This window comes from Puma concolor, chromosome B4 (genome assembly GCF_028749965.1).
Source record: "Puma concolor isolate L17-30 chromosome B4, mPumCon1.1.hap2, whole genome shotgun sequence".
Taxonomy (NCBI): Eukaryota; Metazoa; Chordata; class Mammalia; order Carnivora; family Felidae; genus Puma; species Puma concolor.
Window position 1 is genome coordinate 46,413,524 of NC_141673.1, and position 22,159 is coordinate 46,435,682.

The 22,159-nt window shown below is 36.8% G+C and overlaps 2 protein-coding genes across 3 annotated transcripts in view; one reads left to right on the forward strand and one right to left on the reverse strand.

The window, feature by feature from the left end:
* Positions 1-2,023: 2,023 nt before the first annotated feature.
* Positions 2,024-13,336, reverse strand: THAP2 (THAP domain containing 2). Its single transcript, XM_025926853.2, is given in 4 exon segments — positions 2,024-4,234; positions 4,237-4,615; positions 6,290-6,485; positions 12,731-13,336. Coding segments are annotated over 4 exon segments (681 nt in total). The 5' UTR covers positions 12,802-13,336; the 3' UTR covers positions 2,024-4,199.
* Positions 13,337-13,449: 113 nt separating this feature from the next.
* ZFC3H1 (zinc finger C3H1-type containing) overlaps positions 13,450-22,159 on the forward strand; it is a 54,328-nt gene continuing 45,618 nt past the window's right edge. Inside the window, exons 1-2 of one of the 2 annotated variants that reach the window (XM_086712811.1) lie at positions 13,450-14,275; positions 18,914-19,330. In XM_086712811.1, the coding sequence (XP_086568937.1) occupies positions 13,678-14,275; positions 18,914-19,330 (1,015 nt within the window). In that variant the 5' untranslated portion in view covers positions 13,450-13,677. The remainder of the gene's footprint in view (positions 14,276-18,913; positions 19,331-22,159) is intronic. The other variant, XM_025926664.2, reaches the window with a different exon arrangement.

The following is a 22,159-nucleotide window of genomic DNA, read 5'->3' on the forward strand; positions in this document are numbered from 1 at the left end:
TTAATTTTAGAAGACTTCCAACTACCTAAAGAATCCCATGTTCAGGCATTAAGATGAACTATTTTCTTTATTACACCAAAATTGAAATTTACCCGTGTTCTAACATTGAGAAATGAGATAAAATACCAACATTAGAAAGTCTACCTAGAAAAGATCAACAATGACTTCATAGACCATCTTTACTATATACATATAGGTAATTTATTTTTTGAGACACATGACTTATCTTATTTTAATAACATGATTCATTATGTTTGACAGAGGGTTATAATGTAGAGGGTAGAGCACAGGATTTGAAGGCTGACAACCATTGTTCAATCTAGGATTGAACTTCCTAGATTGCTGGCATTTCTATCCCTTGTGCTAGTGGCACGTATTAAACGTCTAAAATAAGTAAGTAAATAAATAAGTAAATAAAATTAACAAAGATTCCATCTGTAAATTGGAGATAATACCACGTACCACAAAGAATATTTGTAAAGAACAAGAGATCTAATGGATGCCATAGTGTTTTGTTAACCTTAAAACTCTGAGCTAAATTATTTGTAAAAATCTGTTGGTAGGGTTTGTTATTTTGTAAAAATACCAAATGTCAAATAAACTTGAGGACTTGGCTTTGGTACAGTATTTTCTTTAGTTATGTTTTCCTGTTGACAAAGATATCATTAATAACTAATTTGTTCAGTGTTCATTTTCAAGGGGAAAAATGTCTTACAATTCATTAAAAAACACTGTACATTTCAGGTCAGCACTGATGTCCTTCTATCTCCTCTGATAAGTCGTAAGAAATCTGTTGTGTTTCAAGGGAAAAATTTTTTTGGAAAAAGATCTAAAGTTTATATGCTTATTAAATTCTAAGTCAACAGCATTTACCAAAGCACTTCATGTATCCTTCTTTTATAGCATTTATTGTATTACAAATATTTTTTTTTTCCTTGCAGGAGACTTTTGAGGAACTTAAGGGGAGATAATGGTATCATTTTTATATCATCATGTTACTAGCCTTTGGCTCGTTCTTTGTAGAGGTTAGTGCCTAACAGGTTAGAATGAATAACAGACATCGAATGAACAGAGGATATGTACTGGGTCCAGCAGAAGTAAAAGAGCTATTCTGATTTTTATTATTTTTATTGTAGATGGTCAAAGTGATGTTTATCAACATCTGAAAACAGGATTTAAAAAGATTTAGGTTTTTCTCTATGAGTAAGACTAGTTTTAAGGTAGACAGATGTATGTTAATGAAAACGATTTGATGCAGGGAGTGTTTAGGGCATGTTATCAGGACAGGAATATGAAAATGACATGGAGGAAACACCAAAATAAATTTACTTTAAAATTATTGAGTGGTAGTTTATCCAGTGGTCTCAAATAATAATGAATAAAGACTAGTTAATTTTGCCAAAAGCTTGTATTTTATAATATTTTGTGATTTTTAATATATTAAGATATCAAGATACTATTGTAGATGGGAACTAGCCTGCATTAATTAGTATTTTGTTTTTTATTGGGGAGGGTGCTGAACCACATGAGAGTTTATACTTGGAAAACACAGTTAATGTTTAAAGTTTTATTTTTATTATGTTTATTTATTTTAAGAGAGAGACAGAGCATGAGCCGGGGAGGGGCAGAGAGAGAGACACACAGAATCCAAAACAGGCTCCACACTTTGAGCTATCAGTGCAGAGCCCGACGCAGGGCTCAAACCCATAAGCCGTGAGATCATGACCTAAGCCGAAGTTGGACACTTAACTGACTGAGCCACCCAGGCACCCCAACACAGTTATGTTTTTTTTTTTTTTTTTAATTTTTTTTTCAATGTTTATTTATTTTTGGGACAGAGAGAGACAGAGCATGAACGGGGGAGGGGCAGAGAGAGAGGGAGACACAGAATCGGAAACAGGCTCCAGGCTCTGAGCCATCAGCCCAGAGCCCGACGCGGGGCTCGAACTCATGGACGGCAAGATCGTGACCTGGCTGAAGTCGGACGCTTAACCGACTGCGCCACCCAGGCGCCCCAACACAGTTATGTTTAAATGATTATTTGCTCAACTTATTTTGAGGCATAAGGTTATGGTCAGTAAGCAAAGAGATATTTGGAACCATATTAAAAAAACAAACATGTAATGACAATTCCAAGGAGCTACATCCAGTATTTAAGATAAAATGACTAACAAGGCTTCCAATATTCACAAAAAGATTTTCATAAATATTTAAATGCCTGATATAACTAAAACAGCCTTTTCTTACTTTTGCCTTTGTGAAATCCAGTTGCTTGGAAGGCATTCCCTATTAAAAGACAGGTTGCTAATACTGTAAAAAAGACTATTGCTAGGATCCAAGCAAATGTCACCAATAAAAAAAAAAAAAACCATCACAACAAAAACAACAAAAAAATTTCCCCCAATTTTTTTTTTTTTTACAAAATAGCCATTACTTTAAAGGAAAAAGGTATAGCAATTATGGTTAGGTATATGCTACTTTCATATGGTAGTGTCAGAAGCTTGAACTAGGATTGAATAACTTGATTACACATTAATAAACAATGTGATTTGCCCAAAGTTGTTTGAAGGAAAGCGTTCTTATTAAAATTACAATTTATCTGGTGAAATAATGTGAACTCTTTTAATTAGTCAAGAGGCAACTATAAGAATAGTTCTCAGATTGTTTTGTAAAATAGCATTTGCATAGCTTTATCAGACACATATATTTTTTTAAAAAGTTTATTTATTTTAGAGAGAGACCATGCACACGAGGAAGAGACAGACAGAATTCCAAGCAGGCTCCGATGTGGGGCTTGGACTCATGAACCATGAGACCATGACCTGAGACAAAATCAAGAGTAGGTCATTTAACCCACAGAGCCACCTAGGTGCCCCTGGACACAGTATTTTTACAGAAAATACATTTCACTTCCCTTATGCAGTACAGTTGCTCTATTTGACTCACTAAAAAAGGAGATAAAAGCAAGCTGATATATAAGATAAATTGATTCCATTTTAAGTTATAAGTTGTGAAGGTATATAGTAAGTACTTCTGTTATTAAATCCTATTGTGGGATTATGGAGAAAAAAAAGCTTAAGAGTTTCGGTACCAACATACATGGGGGTAGAGAACATATTGCTAATATGGAACTTTGTATCATGTTGTCTAATGCATACATTTTGGAATCAAAATGTAATATTTTTATTATGAGAAAAATAGTATAGATTTATCTTTTTGTTTAACTAAGGTAAAAGCTAGATCACAACATCTGCATTATTTCACAACACATAATCAGCTACCAGTTTTTACTAGTCTGAGGTACTTGAGGTCTTAACCTTGCTTGGATGACTCCAGAGTACTTCATATTAAAAATATTATTTTCGAAATATTTTACAATCTATTTTAAAAGCTAATATTTTTATGAGGGAGGCCATGATTAGCACACTTTTATTGGTAAGCAGATACAGAAAGTTTAAATAAAAGAACTTGCCTTGTATATCTTTTTTTCCTATAAAATTTCCAGATCACAGTGCCAATAATAATTAATACAAAACCCAGCAGTTTTTTTTTTTAATTTTTTTTCAACGTTTATTTATTTTTGGGACAGAGAGAGACAGAGCATGAACAGGGGAGGGGCAGAGAGAGAGGGAGACACAGAATCGGAAACAGGCTCCAGGCTCTGAGCCATCAGCCCAGAGCCCGACGCGGGGCTCGAACTCACGGACCGCGAGATCGTGACCTGGCTGAAGTCGGACGCTTAACCGACTGCGCCACCCAGGCGCCCCAAAACCCAGCAGTTTTAAAGTCATATTTAATGTTGGTTAACTCCCACTTAGCATCCTATTTAGAATGTAATATCCTAACATTGTTACAGGAAAAAAAACCCTGTTTTTCTAATATAAATTAAACACATTGTCATAGATAGTTCTTTAAAAGTAGCCTTAAAAGACAAAAACACAAAACATCTTGCAAACATACAATTCCCTAGCAAAATTTTTAAGTACATAATTCTCATGTAAGGCACTTTCATTCTTTTTCAAATAAAATTTTCATAAAAAGCTTCCATTTTTTTTGTAATCAAATCTTCAGGAATTATACAGTAATAATGTTAGTTCAAGTAAAACTTTATTAAATACCCAATTTTGGCATAATTTCCTTAAATATCTTTACCTTTGAAGAGAATGAAGGATGGGCATCAAGTTTTATGCAGGCTAATCTTAAATGAAGGTATTCTTAGCCTGTTTTAGAGAATTGATAATGTTTTATCTTGTTGCTCTTGTTCAAGAATCTTGAAATCTTCCAAAGGAAGACTGCTTAAGGCAGTTGGTAAAATGTGTTCTGATGTACCCTTAGGTAATATGTTATTTGCTTCCAGATTCTTCACCAAGCACGTGGCTTTGATCCATCTCCGTGTTGCTCTGCGTTCTTTTTGTAAGCAAGTTTTCATTTTCTTTCTTAAGCTTGCTATTTCTTTTTCCAGTTTTATTATCCTCTTTTTGGCCTCCATAGGATTCCTAAAAGCATAACTGTGTTCAAGTAGTACTTGCTGACTACTAATGTTTGATTTTAAATTAGATGGTCCTGTTGGAGTACAAGTGTTGTTTTTCTTCAAAAGATTCCTTGACTTGAGTTTCTAAGCCAAATAAAATCAAAGGGTTGAACATAAACGATGGAATATCACAAATAAGTGAATTTTATCCTGTTTTGTATACACGTAATTAAACCTCTCTTTTAAAAACTGATTTTAAAAGTTTGATAGGCAACATCAACAGCCCATCTCGTATAATCATGGATTCAAGTTTCTCAACTTGTTGAATTAACCCCATTTACTTATTTCTTTTTGTGTTTTCTCTTCAGACAGATGTGAATATTATTAGAAAATAGACAATGGACTTCCAAGTTATTTCAAGTTATTGAGTATGATTCTATGGAAACTCTAAAAGTCTTTTGCAATTTTCTCACTAAGGCCAATGTAATGTATTTAAACATTTGTTTTATCTGTGATAGTGATTTAAACTCTTTTTTAGGTACATCCTATTCTTTCAATTTGGTAATATTTTAAATTATTTCCAAGTATCAAGCTCCTGAATAGATTTACTTATTAATTGTTCAGTTACATCTTCCATTCAAGGATTTAAAATCTGGCTAGGAACTTTTTACCCAAACCCAAGGACCCTGAGGACCTTTTTTCCCTTTATGTCTTTCATTTGATTGTTCATCAAGTCCCATTATTTCTACCTCCTAAATATCTCTATCATGAATCTTTCCCTCTCCATCACTCTTAATGCTACTGTCCACATCAGGCCCATACATCACATCTGGCTTGAGGATATTAGAAACTTCTTTATTGATGCCTGCCTTATTCTGATCTTAATTCATATTCTGCCACCAGAATAATTTTTCTAACAGATTTGATGTTTCTGTAACTGGCTAAATTCCTCTTTGCCTAATTACATAAAGAAAAAACAAGGCAAACTTACTATTTAGGATCTCACTCCTGCCATTCACCGTCTTGATTTATACTCACAATACTAAACCACTTCCAGTTCCGAGGGTATGTCATAACCTCATAACTTTGTGTTTTTTATTGACTGAACAAACATCAAAACATATAGGGATTCATTTGTGGACAAATAAATTTTCCTCTCTGGTCAGATTTTGCCTAGCTCTATAAAACGTTGTTCTAATACATTCATCATGTGCCTTAATTCTCTTTCCTTTTACATATCACTTGCTAACATTTGATTATTTTCTACTTACCCTCAACCCATTGGCTTTTGTTCTCATCATGTTATCGTAATTGTTCTGTGCAAGGTCAAGAACCCTCTCTTAAGTTCCAAACTCCAAGCTCAAGCCAGCTTAAATGCCTGAGCTCTATGAATCTTTGTTATGCTTTCCTCTGAACTTATATTCTTTAGTGTAACTCTTGTATTCTTTGGGTGTGCTATTCTTAAAGTTCTTTGCACACATTTTAAATGTTACCTTAAAATCAGAGCAGAATGATGCTGGAGGTTTCATTACTCATGATTTCTCAGTTTTATCATTGGTTCAATTATTGATAATAACTGGAAATAATGTAAAATCCCAATATAGTAAAAACAGTTTGGAATGGGGAAAAAATATTGGAGTTAGGGAGACCTGGTCTCTAGCCTGCACCTTTACTGCAAAAGAGGAAGTTTTGCAACTTTCCTGAGGCAGATCATTATATATGAATTTCCATGTATTCTGAATGGTCCCACTTTATAAGCAAAAAAGAATGGGTACTAAAAATGGTAAAAATGGGTAAAAGAAAAGTAATGTTACCTACCATAGACTTTAAATGGTTACAAAAATCAAAAATGGTTGGAACAGCATCCATTTTAAGTCGTCGAGTTTGTCCTGTTAAGTCAAAACAGGAGGCTTCAAAGTGCTTTGAACAAAGAAAAGTGTGTTTTCCTGGCACAAAATTTTTGCGCCTAAGTAGGCGAACCCATTCTTTTCTTCTTTTAGGATCCAAAGGAAACCTTTAAAAAAAAAAAAAAAGGGCAACTCAAATTCCAACTATTACACTTCTGGTTGCACCTAAATGGTTAAAAGAAATTTTAAAAGGTGCTGATTTAAAGTGTCTTCCATTTACATAAAACATTTTAATATCCAGACACTGAAACAGAAACCAATTCATGCTAATTTTTATAAGTTGGCAAAAAAATTACTCAAAAACTGACTTGAGTGGTTTTATTTTGATTTTTCAGGATTTTTAAGAGAACTTTCTTCCTCCCCACCCCCCCACAGTCCTTAACATGGGCAGTAAAAATACAAGACTATATTGATTTAGATCGAGGTTATATAGAACCATTTTAAGCAGGAGTAATTCACAATGCTGTGATGTGCTGCTGATGCACACGGTCAAGACAAAATATCTGCAGATTAAATTTTATCAAGGAAAGCCTAGACAGATTCTGGTATTCCTTCCTCTGTGTTTGTTCATTGTGACACTTAACACATTGTTTAGGAATTTTTCCATTTTAATAAATTTCCAGTGAACTAAAAGTAGGTTATAAGTTTCTTGAGGACAGGGATCATTATATCATCTATTTATCTTTGACACTTAGCACAGAGCCTTGCAAACACTAGGGGCCCAATAAATATTTGCTTAATTGTTATGAAACAGAATACATAAGTTAAAATTTACTATATTACTTCCATGTAGTTAAACTACACACATATATTTTTAAGCTTATTTATTAATTTGGGGGGAGGGGCAGAGGGAGAAAGAGAATCCCAAGTAGGCTCTGTGCTGTCAGTGCAGAGCCCTATGCAGGGCTCAAACTCACAAAACTGTGAGATCATGACCTGAGCTGAAATCAGGAGTTGGACGCTTAACTGACTAAGCTACCCAGGTGCCCCTAACTACACATATTAAAAAAAAAAAAAAAAAAAAAAGAACTCTTAAGCTCTGTAGTAGAAAGCATAATTATTCCAAAAAGTAAAATGCTGCTGTCAAGCCCAGCAGGAATGTTTTCCCTTTCATATTTATTTTAAATATAAAATATACTGATATGTACCAGTGTATACCTGGTAGGAAGAGAAAATTGTAGGGGACTGCCCCAAAATTCTAGTGGCCATTGTACTGACTGACTTGAAAACATAAGAATCAACATTCACATAAGTTTGAATTGAGCTCTTCTTTAGTTTGATTAATCCTTTAAGTATTAATAATGAACTGACTAGTGTTTAAAAAGAACCATTAAAATCATGTTAAGGGGCGCCTGGGTGGCGCAGTCGTTAAGCGTCCGACTTCAGCCAGGTCACGATCTCGCGGTCCGTGAGTTCAAGCCCCGCGTCAGGTTCTGGGCTGATGGCTCAGAGCCTGGAGCCTGTTTCTGATTCTGTGTCTCCCTCTCTCTCTGCCCCTCCCCCGTTCATGCTCTGTCTCTCTCTGTCCCAAAAATAAATAAAAACGTTGAAAAAAAATTAAAAAAAAAATCATGTTAAAAGATCACATGTTAGGGGCGCCTGGGTGGCTCAGTCAGTTAAGCGTCCGACTTCAGCTCAGGTCACGATTTCACAGTCTGTGAGTTTGAGCCCCGTGTCGGGCTCTGTGCTGACAGCTCATAGCCTGGAGCCTGCTTCAGATTCTGTGTCTCCCTCTCTCTCTGCCCCTTCCCCGCTCATGCTCTGTCTCTCTCGGTCTCAAAAATAAATAAAAACATTAAAAAAAAAAATCACATGTTAGAAGCTCCCAAGTGAAGCTTGATTAGGTAACAATAGCTTTAGCTAGATTAGATATTTAGGTTTGCTCAAATTGCCAGCACTAAGGGGCACAGAAGAAAACCCCGATTTACTGTAAGTACCCTTCCATCTCCTATCCCCCCACCCAAAAATACCCTAATCTGAAGATAACATTTGTATGTCACTCTACAGTTCGCTTTCATGTATGTAAGTTTTTTCTATTTCATTAGAAACCTCTGATGGAGAATTTATCTACTGTGTTCCAATATTAAGTGGTTTGGAAATGTTTCCTGGGGCCTAAGCTAAAAGTCAAGCTTTAGTTTACAAGCACATTTCTTGCTTGGGCCTCAATAAAGATACAGAACAAATTAAGTACTGTCATTGTATTATCATTGCTTTAAGACTCTTCAGATATATGAAGGCTATCTTTCAAAATTATTTTTCAACCTTTTAATTTCTTTAGCTCTTTGTAGAAAGCTTTTTTTTTTTTTTTTTTAAATAGGCTCCACACTCAATGTGGGGCTTGAACTCAAGACCCTGAGATCAAGTGTCGCATGCTCTACCAACTGAGCCAGCCAGATACCCTTTGCTCTTTTTAAAACTAGCTCCCTAATTAAGAAACCAAAGCATAATTGAACCTTAATGAGTCAATTTTCCTTCCTTAAGATTCAATTTAGGAATCCCATCTTCCTAAGGAAATTGTTCATGGAATGAATAAGGTGTTCCTGTATCATACAAAATATCACTGTATTCTAATTGTTTACTTTTCTATTTCCACTCCTAGATCATAAGTTTCTCCTGGTTAGGAGCTGTTTTTCACTACTTTATCCTGTTAAGCAAGCACTCAATGAACTTTCTCAATGAACCAATGAATGAGCAAACTAATGGGGTTAGTTTTTATGTATATAGTAATGGGGAGGGTACATAATCAAATGACTTGATGCAATAAGAGTGGCTGAGAGTATAGTCTCTGGAGTCAAATCAAGGTGCCAATCCTGGTGCCTTCAATGTAATAGCTGGGTGACTTTAGGCAAGTTATTTAACCTTTTTAGGTCTCAGTTTTATCATCTATAATTGGAGTAATAATGGTACTTAGTACATTTCTAGGGAATAAATTATATAATATGATAAGTGCTTAGCCCAGTGCATTGTATACATTAAATACTAAATAGGGGCTATTTATGAATACAAAAATAATTACAGGTGTCATGTGTCATAAAAGGTTAAAAGCTAATCTAGTCAGGACACTTTGAGTTAGGAATTAGCCAGGGAATTTAGGGTGGGAATGGTGAAGAATTTTAGCTTGGGGACAGCGAAGAGTGTTATGACATGAAATGATGTTGGAGGGCTTTCTGGGTTAAAGAGTAATTTTGAACTCTATCCAAAATGGCACTGGTAAGCCTTTTAAAGGCCTAATTTATTATTTTTTTATTTTTATTTTTTAAAGGCCTACTTTAGAGAGCTGATTATTAACATGTCTTAACTAGCTGTTGAACACAGTCATTAAAAATTAGGTATATTTGCAATTAAATTAAGAACAAAGGTAATAAATACTGAAACCCATCATTTCTTAATTACTGTATCTATATTCTTGAAGTTATTTATGTCTGTTATATCTGTGTGGTATAATTGCTATAGAACAGTGTGGTACTGCACATTTATTCCCAACTCTATGATCAGTCATATCATATTGGTAACTTGAAACTAGTCATGGTAGGAGTATTTATATCATGGAAATTGGGCAAATACTATCAATCAGGGCTATCCTCTTTCCCTGAAGGTCCTGTTGTTAAACCTTTAGCAACACAGCCACGATTATAGAGAGAGGTTAGGAGTGTATGAATAGAAGCAGTGAACCAGTTAAAAGGCTGTTGTAATAATCCAATCAAGAGGGAATGGTGAGAAGTCAAGGGAGGATGACCTACCACCTTCTGGGTGGATAGTGTTTTCACTTACTGAGAAAGGGGTTAAGAGAAGTGGTGTAGGTTTGGGGGAAGAGCAAGCTCATTAGTACAGTTTTGATATGTTGAACCCAAGGAACTAAAGAAAGACCAGGCAAATACTGAGACACTTGTCCTATGGGGTCTGGAACTCATTAGAAAGATTGGACTGGAGATATTGATTTGGGAGGCATCGTGGATTAAGTGTTAACTGAGACCACAGAACAGTTGAAATCATTTTGAGAATAGTGGTAAGACCTAGGTCAGGGTGCAGAGAAAGGGGCTGGCAGAGAAAACAGATCAAAGACAAAAATCACAAAATTAGTGTCAAATAATTCAAAAGTAGAGAGTATTTCATGGAAGAAATGATCACATGCCATAAAAAAGAAACACAAAAATGACAACTCAGCAAGAGAAGTTCAGAAGATTATTGGGGAGACTTAAGACTGCAGTGGGCTAAGAGATAAAAATGGAGACAGTAAGTTGAGGCAACATAAGTTGTACATGGGGATAAAGATGTCTACCAACATCCTAGAAGTTAGTCAGACATTGTATTTGTGAAATAGGAATGTAATTTATTATAATATTAAGATCTAAATTTCTGAGGTTACACATGAAAATGCTAATTTCATAGGAAGAAAAATGGTCAAGTATGCATGTTACTGTATCACTGTGTATCTCTTAAACATTCAATATTATCGGTGCCTTGCTTGACTCCTCTTTCCCTCATCTTCCACATCAAATTACCAAACACGGTAGTTTCTACTAAAAAATTAAAAAAAATTTTTTTTAATGTTATTTTTTTAATGTTTATTCGTTTTTGAGAGACAGAGCATAAGCAGGGGTGGGGCAGAGAGAGGGGGACACAGAATCTGAAACAGGCTCCAGGCTCTGAGCTGTCAGCACAGAGCCCGATACAGGGCACAAACCCACAAACTGTGAGATAATGACCTGAGTCGAAGTCAGACGCTTAACCGAGTGAGCCACCCAGGCGCCCCTAACTCGAATATTTCTTAAATCTGTCCACTTCTTTCCATCTCTGTCAGTACCACTCTAGTCTAGGCTACTGGTGGTACTTACTAGGCTACTTACTGCAAGTTTCTGTTTTTTTCTCTATAACTCTCACCTCTTCTAATTTACTGCTGGTTGTGCCAGCAATGAAGTATATTGCTTAGCTCAGTTGACATTATAGCAGAATTTCTCTGTGAAAGAAATAGTAGGTAAATTAACATTGTGTAATAAGCTCCTTTCTCATCAAATTCATCTCTTGATGATGCTTGACCAGCACTTTAAGTGTCCAATAATTCTCCACACTGCAGCCAGATGACTTTTTAATATGCAAATCTAATCATGTCTTTCTTTTAAAAACCTTCACGTCTTCTCAAACACTTACTGGGTAAATGAGAAATCTGTGACGTAGCACACAGGACTAAATCTCTGACATCTTTTGGTACTATCTGAAATTTCACATCCTCTGAGAAGTGTTCTTTGACTTACTAAGGCTTAGTTAGGTATCCCCGAGTATCTCTACTGTGGCACTGACCCATAATTATGTCTTTCTCACTACAGGCTAAATTCAAGGTGTAAGAATTTTCTAGATCCCTAGCACTATGTCAGGCAAATGAGAACTCTGTACACATTTGATGAATGAATGAATGAATGAATGAATGAAATGCTACGTTTCCATCAAATAGCTGAAAATCAGAAACATCACAAGGACTTTTTTAAAGCAGCAGTTTTTAATAAGAGGGGCATTTAGTCATAATTAGGTAGGGAAAGGGTCAAGGATATAGTTTTCCACATTCTAAGATCGTATTAAGTTGTGAGATATATAAAATCAGAACTATTTGCACTTAACTTTCTTTTAATGCTTCTTCAGGCACATGGCAGGCACTTGCATATTACAAAGGTAAACATTTACAGAGTACCTATTATATCTCATGCAGTGTCCAAAACGTTTTCAAGAATTCTGATGTGACAGAACTAAATAATTTTGATCGCTCTTCCAGCAATCGGAGGAAAAGCAAAACGTAAGTTCTTTTTATTACTGTTCCGTTAAGAATAGAAAGCTTATCTTTTGCACTTTCATTAACATCACTTAATTCTTTAGCTATCAATGATGACTCAACTCCTCCGCAGTTAACTGTTATGTGACCGAAATCGAAATGCTTCCCATGCCAATTCAGCTCGTGACAATTTCCTAACTTTGATGAAAGCACACAGCAGGCTTTTAAGGTGACTGCGGACTTGAACAGGAAGGTTTCGCTTCCTTTTAAGGCATCATTCATGTCAAGGCCCAGTCTAATACATGAAAGAATAGAAAATTAAGATATTATCCTCTCACTTTCTCTCTAAGGGGTAGCCACCACACAGAACTTGGATTTCTTGTACAAAGTGAGTAAACCTTCCCTGAAGTGACAGAAAAATTGGGCATATTTGAGAAACATACACAAAGGGCGGATAGAAATGATGCTCCCCTGCTACCAGCTAGGTAGTGAAGTCTTCAGAATTAGTAGAATCCTCTTGTTCCTTCCACACAAGCGACACCCAATCTAGGAGCTCCCGTTTCCGGCACCCCCACTCCCTGCCCAGGTTACCTGTGGAAGCTGATGTTAATGTGCTTGTTGTAGGTAGTGGCACAGCCCGCCGCGGCGCAATTGGTCGGCATTTCCCTTTCCCCCTCATTCGGCGCTGTCTTAAGCCTGTTCTGAGGCGCTGGCTGCTACGCTTCCTTCGCGCAAAGGCTAGGCAAGCGAGGCAGGGGAAGGGCCCACCGACAGGAGTCGTGGGAACCGGGTGGGAAAGACGGGTTGTGTGTATTTGGGGGGGTGGTGGTGTCAACCTTCTGTCTCTTTATTAATATGGCGGACTTCAGCCAGCAGAGCAGACAGTCCTGGACCTCCGATCTCCTTCGTCTACCTTCACCAACATGGCGGACAAAAGCCACCCCCTCCCGGCCCCCAAAAGGCAGTGGGACTACTGCGTCTCTTTGGCAGCCGACCTCAGAGCAGTTAGAAAGGTGTCTCTTGCCCTCCCCCCATCACTATGAAACTCTTGCGGCCAAGATTAAGAACGGGCCCGCCCACCCCGCCACGCACCCAGATATCCCAATCCCGAGCCCGCGGTGGGTGTGAGCTATGGGTTGCAAGGACAAACCCGAAGGGAGAGAGAGGAAAGACTACAAGTCCCACTGAGAATCGCGTTGTCCGGCTTATTATCGCGTGAACTGGAAGCCTTGTTTCCTGCGTGCCGCAGGAAGCGACGTCACGGGCGAGCCACTTCCAGAGCCCCTTTCTCGCGAGGCGGAAGAGCCCCGAGCGCGGAGGAGCAAGGGGGCGCTAGGGAAGGGAACTGAATTGCGACGGTCCGGCGAGAAAGAGCTGGGGTGCGGGGAAGTTGGGGAGCAAAGCCCGCTAGGTGTCCGAGTAGGGTAAGGCCGCACCGACCGGGTCCGTTAGAAAAAAAGGGAACCGAGGAGGAAGGCAATTGTCGGGCGGATCCCCGGACGGAGGGCTAAGGTTGTGTGGAAGGCGCTGCTCCCGGGATGGCGACCGCAGATATTCCGGCCCCGGCCTCCAGTGGCCTCTCGCCCAAGGAAGAAGGCGAGCTAGAAGATGGGGAAATCAGCGACGACGATAACAACAGCCAGATACGGAGCCGGAGCAGCAGCAGCAGCAGTGGCGGCGGGCTGTTACCGTATCCACGGCGAAGGCCTCCTCACCCGGCCCGGGGCGGTGGATCTGGCGGAGGCGGTGGCTCCTCCTCGTCGTCGTCCTCTTCTCAGCAGCAGTTGAGGAATTTCTCACGCTCGCGGCACGCGTCGGAGCGGGGCCACCTCAGGGGACACAGCAGCTACCGACCCAAAGAGCCGTTCCGGTCTCACCCGCCCTCCGTGCGGATGCCTTCGAGCTCGCTGTCCGAAAGCAGCCCCCGACCGTCCTTTTGGGAACGGAGCCACATCGCCTTGGACCGTTTCCGCTTTCGAGGCAGGCCGTACCGGGGTGGAAGTCGCTGGAGTCGGGGGCGAGGAGGGGGTGAGCGAGGAGGCAAGTCGGGGGGCAGACCTCCTCTGGGAGGAGGAGCAGGATCCGGATTCAGCAGCAGTCAGGGCTGGCGAGAGCCCTCTCCACCTCGGAAGAGTTGTATCCTTAACGTGGCGGTCCGCCCTGGGTGTGTCACTTAACAAAGTTCCCTTTAGCGTCATTATTAGGTCTATGAGATGAGTAACTTTTCTGAACCATCAGAACCGCTTATTTGTCAGTGTCAATATACTAAAAGTAAGTTTCTCTTTGGTGATCCCCATGTGTCACACTATAGAGTCTTGTTTCTTAAGATTGGTTTACTGGGTGTATTATTGCTTTTTAATGTAAACGTGTATGGGTTGGCACCAAGTTAGTGAAATACAAGAAAGTCTAAAATCACATTTGTAATAGTACATCAGAAGCCTAGGTTTCATTAACATTTGTTTGTATGTGAGGTTGATTTAGATTGTTAGAGGGGAAAAAAAAGAGTCAGTTTGGGGAATAGTGTTGCTTATACCATATTGAACTTTGGCATTGAAACTTGTAAAGTTCCATTCTGCGTAATTCTACGGTTTTTGTTTGTGATTCTGCTTTACCACTCTTGATTGATTCTTACACATTGCTGCCTTTTAAGGTGGGGGACAGGGAAAAGACCCGTAGCTTTACCAAGTCTGTTAATTCGGAGGTTTCAAATTCGTAAACTTTTAGTAAAACTTTACCGCCTTCTCTATGTTCACTTTTTGGACATTTTGTAACTCAGTGCTGACAAATGTAGGTTAGAGGAAGACAAACAGCATTTTAATTTTAATATATTGGAAGCCATGGAGTAAATGGGAGGGTGGAGATTATGGGGAGGTTGAGAAGGGAAATAGCAAAATACCTGGTTTTTGTCATCTCTAAGCCCATAATCTTTAACAGTCCTAAATTTCCTTAAGGTTTATACTGGAGAATTAGTCATCTGAAGGTTTGCTAGTTTATGAGTTTGTAGAACTAGGTCTTATTTCATGATAACTGCATTAAAATAGTTTACTAAGTATAGTTATTATTGGTTGTAATTTCTATAGTGTAATGATTTTATAACATTAATTATATTTGGAACTTACGCGCAATGACATTTGTTTGGAAGACACGCAACATTATTTTTATAGAATATTTAGGACCAGATGGTTTTCCCCAGATTTTAGGATATAAAGGGGACAAGAAATGTAAGTTTAGGTAAGAAGTAGCAACTTCTGATGCTAGTGCCCAGAAAAAACTTAATTTTGCCACCAGAAGTTGGGTTAGGAGCATCCCAGGCTCATTTCAAAGAAAATCATGTAGATATTTAACTTTTAAAAAGAGGATGTTCTTTCAAAAAAAAAAAGAAAAAAAGAAGAAGAAGAAGAAAAGAACTCTGCCTAAGATATTTTTTTAATGAAAGATTTGTTGTTGATTCTGAATCTAAAAAACAGGATGTTTAAGTACATATACGTATATTTTTTAAGAATACAAGAGAGGAAGTTTGGAATTTGTGTTGGAGAGACAAACGTGAGTAAATAATTATAGTTTAATGTAAAGCAGTTCGTATTGAGGTATGTAAAAAGTACTGTGGGAGCAGAGTTTTTTCTTCATCTAATTGTATTAGAGAAGGTGGTGAGGAAGGGGGTTTGCCCAGCTCCTGCCTTTGCTTTTTTTTGTCCATTCATTCAATACCAATTTGGCCTCTGTCACATATACCTTTATTCATTGCTAAGCTTATGTTTTTATTAGTAAACAGGCATATGATGTGAAAAAGCACAAGAATATATCCAATCTGATTTCTGTAGTAACTTACCAGAAATGAGCTGTCTTGCTGTTTTTCTTTTCACAGATGCTGCTCTTAAGAAAAGGATGCTTATTTTGATCCTCTCCTCATTGTTTTCCTCATGAAGTATCATTAATCCACCCTAGGGTTGATAGTCTTTGTAAGAATTTGTGAAGGAAAACATAGTTTCCAACTACTTTTATATGATGTGAGCAAACAAAATTTGTCATACAAATATTTATTAATTCAAATTTCTTAATACCAAGATTTTACTTAGGTTTATTCCTATATTTCACTGTGCAATTATAATAATGACATTTTAATTTTGCAGATATTACATTAAGAAAGAATAAGGGTTATGGGAAACCTGGCTGGCTCAGTCATTAGAGCATGTGACTCTTGATGTTGGCGTCATAGGTTTGAGCCCCATGTTGGGGGTAGAATTTACAAAAAAAAAAAAAAAAGAAGAAGGGTTATACTGTGGTTCATTTGTGTAATTAATGTGGAAGTAAAGTAACATGAGTACAAGTTTTTTGCTTTTTTTGTTTTGTTTTGTTTTTTAACTCTTTTTCTGTAATGATTAAGGTATGCTGATTGCAGCTTTAAAAAGGTAGAATGAACCAGATTCTATTGTGGCACTTATTTTCATTCTCATTCATTTAAAATTTTTCTTAGTGATAGACAGATGCTCAGTCAGTCTTAGCATGTTTCCTTTGGATGACTACTGTTTTACACTTTCTAATCTGATGAGAGTTAACATAATTAGGCCAGTGTCTCTCATCAGTAAAAGTCATTTCATTTTCACCTGCAGTTGTAAAGGTTGAATAGCAGTTCTTTTTTTAAACCAGATCTGAGGTAGAAATTGCATTTTAACTAGCTTAAAATTAAATCTTTTAAATGTTGGTTTCATCCTAGTTGTCATATATTAGAAATAGATTTCATTTAGCCTTGATGGAGATTACTTACAGTTGTAACTGAATTACTTTTCCTCATTTTTCTTTTATTTTTTTTGTCAGTGTATTGAATCCTTTTCCTCTACAAATCTTTCCAAGGTCTTCAGTTTTATTTTTTTTAATCACTGTGGTTGTGCCTTTAGATGGCTCTACTGAAAAGTGAGATGTAAATGCAGCTAATTAGTGAATTCATGTACAAAGAGTAATGTGGGTTAGGGGGGCAAATAATGCTTTAGCTTCACCTAGGAGGTGACATTTCAATTTTGAATTGGGGTCAGTTTGAAGAACCGAAAAATCTAAATACAAAGCTGTGCATGATTGTGATTAATGGGGAAACTGTAAGATTGGAAAGGAAGTACAGGTCAAATCATGAGGCATTATATGCCATTGTAAGGATTTTGGACTCTGTTCTTAATGAGATTTAAACAAGGGGAGAGATCTGATCAGATTTGTGTTCTAGAAAGATTAGTGCAACAGAGTGGGAGGTGGCTTGTGGGAGATAAAACCCCAAATATCTATCATGAGGCAAGACTTCTCCCTTGTATTGTGTAAATGTATGGAAGTGCGTTAGAATGCTCAAAAGAAAAAGTGAAAGAGGCTTAAATAGAGCTTACTGAAGAGCACCATTATTGCGGAGTTAGAAAGGAGTCATGAAGACTTAAAGGAAAAAAGAAGGTAGGGAAACAGGAGGAAAGTGGGGTTAGGGAAGCCAAGAGAGAAGTGGTTTGCAGTGTCCAAAGCTGCAGAGAGGTCAGGTGAAATAAAGTTTGAAAACACGGTGGATAAACAAACTCAGCCAGCAGAATCTAGATTTCGTTTGAAGAGTAAGATAATGAGAAACTAGTATTCTTTCAAGAAACTTGGCTCTGCAGAGGTTAGATCAGAGGTCCAAAGATTTACTAAAACAGTTTTGCTGTAGAACTGTTAAGATGTTGAGATGTAAGTGGTAATGCTGGTTTAGTTTCTAAAATTATTGGTGAAAAAACAATACTTGGTGGTGATTCCCATTCTTCTATTCATTATTAGGGAAATTGAACAATATCTGGAGGCTGATTGTCCTGTAAATTGTTAGACAGAGGAACCATCTTTAGGGAACTGTAATGTTATATCCTAGCCAGTTTAAATGATCTATAAAGGACATATTGTATTAAAATCACATAAAGTACTTATCTTTAAATCTTGTTAATTTCTAGGCAGAAGTGAGGGATAGCAATTTTCACCTATGTTAATTATTTTGAATAAGAATAGTATTGGAATTTTGTAGCCATTTCCAAGGAAAAAGTTATGTTCTATGTATCACTTGTTAGAGAAGAAGAAAAAATTTGGTAGTTATCCTTATCTTCAGGGACAAATTAGTTTACAAAATACATTTTGAATGCTATTGAAAGATTTTATTATTTTTTTTATAGTATAACTGCCTTCATTGTCTTAGTTGTGCATATGTTGGATATTAGTATATTTGAGGAGCTCTAAGATTGTTATGTACTAGGTATTTAAGAAAATGCTATTTATAAACTAGTTTTAGCTATTAGCTGTCAATGTTCATTTTTTATCTCTTTTTTAAAAATTTGAGACTTGAGAAGAAACTAAAAGAAGAAATGTTTCCTTCTGATTTATGAAGGGTAAATTATCCACACCTGTGACAAACCAGTTTCTCCTCCTCTTTCAGAAAGGAATTTTTAACATCCAGCATATTATGGCTTTTTCTGATAACCTCAGAAGGAAGGCTGCTGTAGACCTCTAAGTGGTTGGAATACCTGTAGTTACTGTGGGTAACAACTGACCTTAGTGATTTTCTAAGTGGATTATTTTATGTGGTTACTTATTCAGTTTGAAATATGGGCGCATAATGAAAGTGGACATTAGCACATATGTTGAATGGACTTTAGTAATTTGAAACTACCAATTCATCTTTTTTAAAAAACAGATAAAAAAGGGAGGTAATTAATTTATAACTTAATGTGTTTTTGTTAAATTTACTGGAAAAATTTTGGAAACTGGTTTCCTTAATATGCTGTTCAGCCAAAAGTTTTGGAAGATCTCCATCAAGAAAACAAAATTATTCATCTAAAAGTGAAAACTGTGGGGAAGAAACTTTTGAAGACTTACTTTTGAAGTATAAGCAAATACAGTTGGAACTAGAGTGCATCAATAAGGATGAAAAACTAGCTTTGAGTAGCAAAGAAGAGAATGTGCAGGAAGATCCTAAAACATTGAACTTTGAGGACCAAACAAGCACTGATAATGTCAGTATTACAAAGGACCCAAGTAAAGAAGTAGCTCCTGAGGAGAAAACGCAGGTCAAAACTTTTCAGGCATTTGAATTAAAACCACTCAGGCAAAAATTGACTTTACCAGGGGATAAGAACCGGTTGAAAAAAGTTAAAGATGGAACAAAACAGCTTTCCCTGAAATCTGACACTACTGAACCTAGTCAAGGTAATGGAATAAAAAATTTCAATTAGTACTAAGATTCTTTCTTTATGGGGTAACTAGTCATTTTGATACTGTGTTTCATTGAAATTGTTTTGATACCTCATCTGTGAATTCTTCTTGCACTTTCTAGATAGACAGTCATTATTCAATAATGATAGGTTTAGATTCATTCTGATCTTTCTTTTTTGGCCTTACATGCTGGTCAAGACTTCTAATATATATATATATTTTTTTTAATTTTTTTTTTCAACATTTATTTATTTTTGGGACAGAGAGAGACAGAGCATGAACGGGGGAGGGGCAGAGAGAGAGGGAGACACAGAATTGGAAACAGGCTCCAGGCTCTGAGCCATCAGCCCAGAGCCCGACGCGGGGCTCAAACTCACGGAGCGCGAGATCGTGACCTGGCTGAAGTCGGACGCTTAACCGACTGCGCCACCCAGGCGCCCCTAGACTTCTAATATATTTTTTAAAATAAGCAATAATGTGGACACCTTTGTTCCCTACCTTAAAGGAATGCTTTGGATATTTACTTTTCACATGATGTTAGGTTTTTTAGAGATATCCTTTATTGAGTAAAAAGTTTTTTCCCCCTATTATTTGACATTTTCAGCATGAATGGATGTTGAAGTTTATCGTATCTTTTTTCTTCATTGAGAAGAACATGTATTTTTCTCCTTTAATTTATTAGTGTAATGGATTATATTTTTGTACTGTTAAACCACCTTTGTATTCTTGGGATAATTCCATTTCGTGATCTATCATTTCTGGGTTGGATTTGCTAATTTTTTCTTTTTCTCTTTTTTATGAAGGTATAAGTTATATGCAGTAAAATTTAGCCTTTTTAGTGTATAGTTCTTTAAGTTTTGAGAAATACAGGCAGTTGGCTAACCATTGCCAGCTACCACAATTAAGATCTAGAACAGTTTTGTCACCTCTCACAGATTCCCCCATGTCCCTTTGCAATCAATTCCTTCTTCCCCCAGCCCACCAGGTAACTACTGATGGGTTTTCTGTCCTTATAGTTTTGCCTTTTCCAGAATGTCATATAAATGGAATCGTTCAATATATTGCCTTTTGATTCTGGATTCTTTCATTTAATAGTGTATTTCAGATTCATCCTTGTTATTTTATGTACCACTAGTGCATTCTTATTGCTAAATGTGCCATTGTATGGCTGTGCTACAGTTTGTTTATCCATTTCCCACTTGAGGGATATTTGGGTTAGAATTTTTCATCTGGGTTTATAGGCTAATTTTTTCCCTTCTTTTCCCATGCCAAATTCTAGTATAAGGTTATGATATGCTCAAAATGAGCTGGGGAGTGGTTTCCCCTATTTTCAAGAATAAGTTAAGATTAGAATTGTTCCTGGGATATTTGGTAGGCTTTGTTGGTAGAAGTGTCTGGGCCTGGGTAGAATTTTTTCTGGGAAGGTTTTAAACTGTTGACTGTTCATGCTTTCTATTTCTGGTTAAGGCAGTTTAGGTAAAACATAATTTTCTAGTAAAGTGTCCTTTTCCTGTAAGTTGTAACATTTATAAAAAATTATTAATATTAAAAAATTTTTTTTAATGTTTGTTTATTTTTGAGAGAGAGAAAGAGCATAAGCCAGGAAGGGGCAGAGAGAGAGGGAGACACAGAATCTGAAGCAGGTCCAGGCTCTGAACTGTTAGCACAGAACACGACGCAGGGCTTGAACTCACAAACGGTGAGATCAGGACCTGAGCCAAAGTCAGATGCTAAACTGACTGAGCCACCCAGGTGCCTCTATAAAAAATTATTATTAAGAATCTCATTTTTCTATTACAGCGTTTATAAGTTGTATCACCCCTGTTTTTAAATTTTCTTAGAAAGAAATCCATAGCTTTTTAAACTTACAGGTTTTCAGCCTCTCTTCTATTAAGATCATTTTGAGTTATGAAATTTCTACTTCAGCTGTTTGTGATATGTAATTTTTTGCCATTTATTCTAAATATTTGCGAGTTTTGTTTTTCTTTGATCTTTAGGCTATTTGGAAGTATGTTTCTTAACTTCCAAGCATGGAGGTTCTTCAGCTGTATTTTTTGTTATTGATTTCTAAGTCAGTCATATTGTCAGAGAATGAGATATTAGAGAAAGATAGAATGAGAATTTACTGTCATTTATTTGTAGATAGAGATTTGCTTTATTGTATGTGATTGATTTTCATAACTCTTCTGTGTGTGTTTGAAAGGAATAAATGGATCGTTAGATATGTTTTTTTATGTTCACATCTTCCTTCATTTTTTGATCTGCTTGATTAACTACTGAGAGGTTAAAGTCAGCCACTATGATGATGGATTTATGGTTTTCAGTTTTTGCTTTAACTACCCTGAGACTAAGGAATTGACTCATTATTCTCATTATTATGTAGTGGCCTTCTTTATCTCTAGCAATGTTTCTGCCTAAAAGACTTATGGTAACAGTCCACACCATCTTTCTTTTGGTAAGTATATATGCCTTGTATATCATTTTCCATTCTTTCAGTCTTTCCATATCCTCATGTCTCAAATGTCACTTGTACATAGTATAGAACTGGATTTCATTTGTAATTTAGTCTGACAATCTTTGTTCTTTAACTAGAATATATATTCCATTCACATTTTTCATGATTACTGATATTTGGATTTTTTTTTTCTTGCCTCTTTTGTTTTTTGGGCTTTTTTTTCCAAACATTTTTTTTTTTCTTTTACTAGTTTGGAAGGTAGATATTAAGTTTCTTGTTGCATTAGTTCCTCTAGGAATTGTAACATGAATTCTTATCAATGTTTGAAATTAATCAAGACCTTTATCCTGTCCTGGTATACAAAGGCC